Source organism: Polyergus mexicanus, unplaced genomic scaffold, assembly GCF_030449975.1.
Source record: "Polyergus mexicanus isolate NDT 795.1 unplaced genomic scaffold, iyPolMexi1.0 SCAF_4, whole genome shotgun sequence".
Lineage (NCBI taxonomy): Eukaryota > Metazoa > Arthropoda > Insecta > Hymenoptera > Formicidae > Polyergus > Polyergus mexicanus.
This window is the reverse complement of record NW_027223324.1, coordinates 8,369,097-8,379,065: the sequence shown is the minus strand read 5'-3', so window position 1 is coordinate 8,379,065 and position 9,969 is coordinate 8,369,097. Positions and strand designations below refer to the sequence as shown.

The following is a 9,969-nucleotide window of genomic DNA, read 5'->3' as shown; positions in this document are numbered from 1 at the left end:
AAATTTAGTGGTGCATGTGTACATCTGCACATGCACGCGTGAATTGCACTCGATAACGATAACGATACGCAATTCCACGCAACATGAACCGCAAACATTTAATTCTGTTGTCGTGAAAAACGCAACGTTCTAGATGGACGGACGGGTATATGTTGGATGTAGAGTCCATAAAATGTAGTGTTGCGGGGTGAAAAAAATGGTAGTTACGTTTGGGGATGCGGAAATAAGGAGAAAAAATATGGTTATTTAACGGAGCGAGGAAATACTTGTGGCCTCCGCTCCGGATCTATTTCTCGTGTCGCTTGGAATTTATTATTCCGATAGCCGTACCTGAAAATATTTTCAATCGGTTCTTTTGGTTTTTTTTTCTGCGATCGCGACGTAGCAAGTAATCGCAAGAAAATTCATTGCACTTTGCATTTATAGCATGTCTTACAATTTGCAATTATCATCTCTTACAATCTGAATATAATTTTTTCCAAACGTGAAAATGTCGGGCCATCAATAATTTTAAAATCGCAATTGAAAATAGATTTTTTTCGAGAAATTAAATTTCAAATAAAGTTTAATAGGATTTTAATTTCAGGCTTAATTACAAAAATTAATTTATTTGAAGCATATATGAAATTTATGAAAGAAAAAATTGACTCCAAATACGTGTATATAAATTCTTAGTCTTATAAACGATGATGTCTATTCATCAATTCATTGATAAGTTTCGTTAAAGAGATTGAGCATTTTATCGACGTATAGTCGATAAAGTGGTGAAGAGAAGAATAAGTAAATGAAAGGTATTTTATGCGAGACGAGCGACATGCAAAATTCAAGAACGTGAGCGGAGAAACGACAAGTAATTCCATCCTAGCGTCTTATACATCTTTATTTTATTTTATTTTTTTTCCATTTACTTCGAGATGATAGTACCTGTAGATATTATCGTCGTCACCGCTATTATTTCAAACAATATTATATGTAATCAGATCATGACGTTCAATTTACGATATTTCCTGTTTTGAAGATATTGCGAATAACGCGATATATAGGATTTAAATTATTTACGCGCGTTACAAAACTTAATAATAATAATAATTTTTATATTTATATACACACATAAAATTAAAAGAGTTTACAAAATAATTTATTCCTCGTGAAAGCATTAATATTGATATAATGTTTGTTCGTGAACTTGAATAAATATCAAAGGATTTATATCTCATTTTTAGATAATAATATATTTTGATATGTATTTAGCATTGATTAAAAATACATAGAATATATTTATTGTATTGTAAGAAAATTTAATCTGAAGATCATTTCTTGATGTTGAAGAATTCGAGATGTATTCTATCTTCGCTTATTACAAAAAATCTATCTTTTTCCCCGAGATATATCAGAATGTCAATTGCAGAAGATATAATTTTTAGATCAAGTTTATTTGATTCGAACATTAACATTAAAGATAAATGTTTTTTTTAATATTTTAAATAAAAGAAATTGCTATATATGGTCCTCTTTCAACGATATTTTACGTTACTCAAAAATGCAAATATTGCTCATAAATATCGACATTGAAAACATATTTATTTATAAATCATGATTATTAAAAAATTATGTGCCGACATAAATTATGAAATTATGTATGTTTATGATGATAAAGAAAGACAAGTTCTACTTCTTTCTTATTTATCAAGCTTTACGAGGGCGTGTCTTTATTTGCAGCTATCGAGCAGCTGACATACATATATGGACATTACATATTTTATCTTTTGCGAATATCAGAGATTGTGTTGAATAATTAAACGAGCTATGTATAGCATATTTCATAAAACTTAATGTTAAATCTCACAAGATATCTCTCCTAAGATTTAAAGTCCATTTCTCATTTAAGTTGAAATATAATTATGATATAAATTATTTAAATTGGAAATGCTTATATTTTGACAAATTAAGTTATCCGAAAAGCTATTATTTTTATATAAAAGAAATCCTTTAATTTTTAAATTAGTTTTTTTTTGTGTGTACGATCTCTGTAATTTAATCTAGATACTACCTCGATAAAAAATTTTCAACCAACACGAATCGAGTTGAATTATATATCCGACCGATACATGTGCTCGTTCCTAATCCTTAAGGAATGGAATGTGTTTTATTTTATATCATGACCACTTACGAATTTTTCGATAGATCGAACGAGATCAAGTCGAGGATATTTGTGCTGATTCAATCGCGTTGCAATATAATATTCACGAGCTTGGTTTCTGGCAGGTTGATTTCTACATCTTATTGCTCCGTGATAACCGGTGGTTGTTTAACCCATGGGACCGAAGGTTCTCGGTAAGGTTTACGAGCAATCAAGGTTTACGATTCACCGAATCATAAACCTGCTTCCACCGCGACGAGATACGATTCTTGATTGTATAAGCCAAATCTCGAGCCGTTGGCCAAATTCCGAGCTGTATGTTGGTCAAATTTCGTACAAATGCAGCATTAATTTTACAGCCGCCCCTCGCAGAGTGGGCGGTTCGAGGTGGTATCTCTCGATACCACCTCGAGGCATTGCAGAGACTATTCAGGATTTATATTTGTATCGCTCGTAGTTTGAAATTTCAGAGAGGTATACTTGATCCACTTTAGCGAGACTTGGCTGATCTTAAATCGCCTTAGGCGCTCTCTATACCGTTAACTGTTTCAAACAGAGCGTATTGGTTAACCAGTGAAACTATTGTATAACGAGCCGTATTGACACAGTAATAAGTAAGTTTAAATTTCCAACCAAAGCAAAAGATACGATTTGTTTGAAATTTCTTTTAAGCATAAATATTCTAAGAAATAAATTTATATAAAAATTCAAAATTAGAATTATTTGAAAAATTTAGTGCCATCATTTATTTGAACAAAATTATTCAAATATTCATTCTGCGATCTTTTCTATTTGATTCGATTTTTATTCGAATTATATGGTATATATAATAAGTAATAATTCTTTGTTATTTGTAGAGAATTATTTGGACATTATTTAATGATAAGATTTTATTAATTTATCCTATATAAGTATTTCTTTATAAGTATCAAATATTTTAGATAATTATTCGGATAATTATTTTCGAATTATGATCTCTGAATATAACTACTTCTTTTAATCAACTAAAAATGAAACAATATTTATTAAACTATATACTGATCTATATATAGAACAAATTTTTTTAACACCATTACAAACCTATTTTTATTAAGTACAATAACTTGAGTGTGCAACTGAAATAATGCATGGTTTTTTCTTCCTTCCTCCCTCTTCCCCTCTCCATCACAGGATGTGAGTAGAGAATTTTTCTAACTTTAAGACAGCTTTTTACTTCGCGTTCACTTTGCGAAGCACTCAGGAATATCGTCCGCGAACTTTTTGCAAATCCAACAAATTCCGTCCGGGAAACGCGAGCAGGTCGGGGCGAATAACGCCGTCAGGCATTTCTTAAAACGGTAGCGAGGTATAACTCGCTGGTTTCATATTATACATCCTCGGGCTTAATACACGCGTATTAAGGGATAAAATTTATAGGTCTAGTTTCCACAGCAAACTTAGCCGATATCTTGCCGGGAGGTGAAACAAAGAATGGGTTCTCTCATTCGGTTAGTGCTCGCCACCACTGGAGACCCTCTCTCGTTTCCGCCACCTTTCTCATATTCCTTTATTCTCGGCTAGTTTACTCTCTCTTTTTTATTTCTTTTCTTACCATCATTCGCGTCATCTCTTCTGTTTCTGCGGTGGAGTGTCAGCCAAGCGACAGCAAGAAAAAGCTGAAGGCTGCAGCCGGGGCGATAGGAATGTCTGCGAACGGCAAGGAGGTTGAAATAAAATAAGAGAAGGCGGATCGTAAAGGTGCAAGGTAGACGTTGGAAGATAGGGAAAAAAAGCAATCGGTTCCGAGACACGACTGTGGGATACGCGAAGAAATCGGCCGTTCATTGAGCTGCACAGTTCGACGGAGGAAAGCAGCTTAAATGGTTAAATCCGGATCTAAACGTGTTGAAATTTTTTAACGAGCTCGTTAGGGTTCCGCGAATAGCCGGGAAATTAATTATCTTTGAAAAGCCGTCCGCTCATCTACGGGCATACGACGTTCTCGTTCTCTTTTTCAACTTCTTTATCGTTTTCACTAGATGACTGCGTATTCGCACGTGCGTCTATGGTTGATGGTCGAATTTTTTTACTTTTTACGGAAAAACGTAAAAATTAGTCCCTTTTATAAAATTAAGTTTCGTTAAAGAAGTTTTTCCTTCAGATAAATACGTATAAAATTACAAACGCTATAAATTGATATTAATATTATTATTTTTATTTTCTTGGGCGGGTAAAATTTTCGTGAAACGTGTAATATAAATACGGATTTATTAGATATTCTAATACATTGAAAATTATTTTTTGTACAATTAATCTTTCAACACATTATAATCTGGTTTAGTTTTCTTCAAAAATCAATAGTCCACATGGAGATCTTTAATAATTTAGATCTTAAATGTGATACTTACCGCGATTTCGGGAGAGGACCGAAATAAGTGAGAACACGGTCGCTTTTGCAACAACGGCTTTCGTTCGATCTGCCGTAGATTTATTTTAGATACCAGTATAACTTTTGAAACCTTATAGGATATTAGTTACGAGGCTCGCGTTTCATCGATTCTATTCTGTTCGCGCGAGAATGGTCATTAAATCGGTCGAACGAGATTCTGTACGAAATCGGCTCGATTAACTCTTCGATTATATCGCATTGCTATAAATGAAATTTGGCATTTCCTGATAGAAACGTAATTAAATTTCTGTTTTTTTAAATCTGGATAAAAATATTAGCAGATACGTGTGCGTTTCTGACATTAAATTCTTTTTGTTTTTTTAATAATTTGCGCGATGAAATGAAATTTGCCACGCAGTTGCAAATTAACGTGTCATATCGTTATGGCACGCAGAAAATTGTGCGTTCGAGGCTTCGAATGTACAATCATCGAGCTGGTCGCTATGTTAAAATTTTGTCGCAATACAATTCACGCGAGGGCGTGAGATAAAAAATCCAGAATCGACGGTGCGATCTACCCGTGGTATAGAATTGAAAAGTTCATCGTTCAATTCAATATACTTCGACGTATACTTATCGGCGTATCAACTTCGATTGTGCAAAATCGTAGGAAATAGTATACTTATATAATATCGAGCAACATATTCTCGTCATATTCTGGTCGACGCCACTAGAGAGTTACTTCGCGATTTAGCCTCATTCGTAGTGTCCTCGGACATCATGATTGGTCAAGCCTACCATCTGAAATCGGCGGTCGGTGAGGCTAAAAGAGGATGAAAAATTCTGAAAAAAAAATCTCGCAACACAGAGAGGGTACCGTTCGACAATCGAAATACGTGAACTTTTAGCTATATCCATCGATACGACTTCGTGTACGTTTTTGTGTCTAGATTAAAAAGTATCGAGGACACTCGGTGACCTGGTTCTTCGATTCGACACGGCTGGCTTGACACGCTGGGAGGAATAATATATTTTTCGACTTCAGGTACCATATGTACAAGTTGTCATTCGCACGCACACACGCATGCACGCATGTCGCATCGTTCTCTCGTTCACAGTTTTATATTCTCAACAATCGTTCAACACTCATAATCGTCCATTTTGTCGCACTTACAATCGATCTCATGATGTATTACATAAATTATTGACTAAGACAGTTTTTTTTTTTTTTTTTTTTTGGTTCCGACTTCGACGAGGAAATCGCTGAGTACAAATTTAACATCAAGTGTATGCCCGTGGCTAAATTGTTAAACATTTATACAAACGCGTTGGTCTTCGTATCGCAGTGATAAGTTGCGTGTTTCCGTCTCATTGCGCCAATTTCGACGCCTCATACTTCGTTCTTAACCGTCTTCCAACCGCATTGACATTTTGACTAACAGTCAATTAACTTTCTTATTAACGAAGCACGCGAGGCAATGCTTTCTCATTCAATCATCGCAATGACGAGTGTACGTGTCAGTACCGTAACCGCTATAATTAGACTATAATGGTTTTCCATTATTTTATAAAATTATATTTTCTTATTTATTAAGTTTAATTTCGATTGCGAAAAATTCCCATTATTTTTTTAAGTAAATTTTCAAGTAAATCTTTTAAGTTAAATAGATAATGAGTCAAATAATTAAAATAGAGAGCTAATTACGATGTAAAAATTCTATTTTAAATTATGGATCTTGCAGTAAGTTCCACGTATCATATTATTAAGCAAATTACATTGTGCGTAATTTCATCACAGATGACATATATTTGTATGTGTGATTTTGCTTCTACGGTAAATAGAATAATTAAATTGTACAATAGCTTGCCAATAACCCTTTCGAGTAATCAATTGCATTACAATAGCAGCACTCGCACTAGCTTCAAATTAATGGATCATTTCTTCATTAATGCATACTACACTGTTATTATTGCTATTATCGATTAGGCTGAATACGGATAATAAATGTGATGAGAATTGTTTTAAATGTGAAGCAAGTCGATTGATATATATCAAATTAAGATTTTTAAATTAAATCTTAATTAATCTCTATACATATATACAAGAGAGCAACTAGAGCCGTAATTAATCAATCCCAATTGCAATTTTTCTTTGAAATGTCTGTAACTAGTTGTTGAAATTTATTAATAAATAATTTAGTAATAATAATAATATATAATGAAAAAGAAATTTTCTTTCTCAATATAATATACATATATTGCAAATATAATAAATATTTAATAATAATTATATATATATATATATATATATATATATATATATATAATAATAATAATAAAGAGAATTTTAAATGCGCGAAACAGATCGATCAATAGAAGTTAGATCTTATTTTATCTGTAAAGAAATAATTTGACAATGTTTGATCTAATTGCAATTCTTATTCGCGGCTTGATGTCTTTAGTCACGGTACTAAACGTTTCACTGGCCGTCTCGATATCCTTCGCGACACTCACATCTCAGGGCTCCAGGATCTCTGGCGGAAATCGAATTTATCTATCTACTTACGTACAAAGATGAGAATCTTGGATAACGTCGACAAGGATCGAAAGGATTAAAAGAGAGAGAGAGAGAGAGAGAGAGAGAGAGAGAGAGAGAGAGAGAGAGAGAGAGAGAGAGAGAGAGAGAGAGAAAGAGGGGGGGGGGAGGATGTGTGCATATATGTATGTATGGACATCGTCTTTGGGAGATGTGAGGAATCGCGAAATTGGGGGTGAGTGAGTGGAGTGAAGATATAAAGGATACGTTTTACTTTTGCTGAGGCAGTGAGCTTTTCTCGATTGCTTCTCTCCCTTTATCTCTCTCTCTCTCTCTCTCTCTCTCTCTCTCTCTCTCTCTCTCTTCCTCTCCTTTTTCGTCCTCTCTTCCTCTTTATTTCCGCTCCGATCATTCGATCGTTTCACAGCGTTCGCCAAGAGAAGATTCCGACAGCTTAAGGTGTCATCAGATTTTTTATGTTATAACGGCAGTACTCGCGACCGATTATGTCCTCGTGCGGGATCTCCTCCTCCAGCGGCTCCATCCCCTTCGAGGCCAGTTCGTCGCGAATCTGTGCACACACGGAGAATGCTACGATGTAGTAAATGTGATTTATTGACTGTAAAAGCATAGCTTACGATGATTTATACGTTTTAGCCCCTTAATAAGCGTTACATAATCGTCGACGTCCATCGAGAGTTCGGCGCTCTTATGGAACAATGCTATACCAATCATGGTTTACAATCGTCGATCGTTCATTGTAATCCGCGTACACGTCTATGAATTCGCCGTAAGTGGATCAATAGTCCGCGATGACGATAATACTCCTAGATTAAGAATTATGAAGGGTTTCGAAGCGCGGTTGGATACGGTAAGGAGATTAAACTGCTCACACACAAACATACACGCGAGTGAGAATCGATATATTTACAAAGCGCTCATCGCGTGCTTAGAAACTCAATTCCCTCCATTTTTCTTTCGGTGCATTTCGGTGGAAGAAAAGCCGATGAATTTTGACGTTATGCCGCGCTTCTGAAGGGCGCGGCGAAGATGGAAGACCGCGCACGTCGCAAATGTTCTCGGGAAAAATTACCAGGCGCGATTGCCGTTATATAGGAAGCAGGGAGATAAAAAGGCGCCATCGGGGATGGGTTACGATGAAAGGCAAAGACGAGCGCGCGCGCAAGGGGGGAAAAAGGTCGCGTATTTCACACGGGCACATGCACGGTGCCCATCAATTTTCGGTGAAGCCCATTAACTTCCCACGGGCTTTACCCGAAAATGAAGCTTTCGACCGCTGGCGAACGCATCGGTGTTGCTCGTAACATCACCGATATTGGTCAGAAATTATTATATATGTATATATCCCATGTGAGGAGAGATTAACATATTTACACTCTACTATATATATGTATATACATATATATATCAACATTAATTTATATGCGAATTTATATGATAACAAAACGGGATTGATGATAATATAGATCCGAGAAAAAGCTTTATGTTTTGAGGGACTTCTCTTTTGATTTGTAATATTTACTATGCTTTTATATCTTCATCAGCTAATTATATTCGGGATATTTGTTATAATTTTATGGAATTTGATAATATTTTAGGTAGATGTGTATAATACGTTCTAATTAAACAGATACGAAGATTGTATCTGCAACATTCGGCTGAAAAGGAACGAATGTTTCGCGAGAGTAGGAAGAGATATAAAAAATGTCATTGAATTTAAGTCTCTTTCTGTGCTTTTTTCTGACGCTTCGCAGAGTAAAACTCTTTTATAGCGTAAGGAGAGAGAAAGAGAGAGAAAGTTTCTCTGATTCGTACGAAAATAATTCAGTCCAATGTCGGAATGTAAAAAGATTTTATTGACTTGGAAGTACTGGCCGCATTTTTCTCTCACGCTTTGCAAAATTTATTTTGTTTTCATAAAGTAAGAAAACGACGTTCTCCGTCTCCCGGGTCAATTTCGGTAGGATACGTATTAGGGCAGCGTAGCGTAAATTTCATTCTTGCCAGAAATTTACCTTGCAGTTCGTTTCAATTAAACGACTGCCACAGCACGTTATCAGAAATATTTACACCATGAAAATGCAATTGCAATTTCTCGGTCTTTGGTTATCTATTACATCGAGGAATTAATACTGTACATCGAAGAGATTGGAGAAAATACACATGTAACTCAAAATTAAGAAACGGGAGCAATTTTCCTATTACGAGCGGGATAAAATGCGGATGAGAAATGAGGAGAAGCTTAAGTTGAACATTGCACAGAATTTTGTAGTGGCGAAATATTGATGGCAGATCGATAATAGTGTTGGTATGCGTGATAAAAAATAGCTGTTTGCCGGTGGATTAAAATTCAATTTCGCTTTCTATACATACACCGATAACTCTTTCTCGCGGAGTTTTTGAACAATTAGTATATCATAAATTATGGATTATTTATTGGATTAGTCATTTTAGAAAGAATGTTAATTTCTATTATAAGAAAATATATATGTGGTATTAAAAAAAAATTTATTTTCCATTTCTGCTTCTATTTTAATGGCTGAAATAGCGCTTTGCTATACATAAATATATGTATTTATAAGAAAAAAAGATGCAGTAGAAATTTTTATTGCAATATTTTAGAAATAAATTTCTCTCTCTCTCTTTCTCTCTCTAAAATGAGAAGAATCAATTATTATAACTTATTTTAGAAAGAAAAGAAAGAAAAGAAACTGTGTAAAAGAGAGCTTTGTTCGCCATTAGCGTCTTTCGGAATGGCACGACGATTTACATAATGCGAATGTGTACGACACTGATTCCATTACGCCCGAGGAATTTCCATCGCTGTTTCCGGACGACTTGCGGCGAGCGTTCGGCGAAGGCGTCGCGGTCTTACGAAACAGTATCAAAGTTTCTACGAATTCC

The 9,969-nt window shown here is 34.9% G+C and overlaps 1 protein-coding gene across 4 annotated transcripts in view; it reads right to left on the bottom strand.

Moving 5' to 3' along the window:
- Window positions 1-7,412: 7,412 nt before the first annotated feature.
- LOC138932643 (dipeptidase 1) overlaps window positions 7,413-9,969 on the bottom strand; it is a 72,997-nt gene continuing 70,440 nt past the window's right edge. For all 4 annotated transcript variants that reach the window (XM_070294679.1, XM_070294678.1, XM_070294681.1 and 1 more), the window contains one exon: window positions 7,413-7,615. In XM_070294679.1, coding sequence (XP_070150780.1) covers window positions 7,499-7,615 — 117 coding nt within the window. In that variant the 3' untranslated portion in view covers window positions 7,413-7,498. The remainder of the gene's footprint in view (window positions 7,616-9,969) is intronic.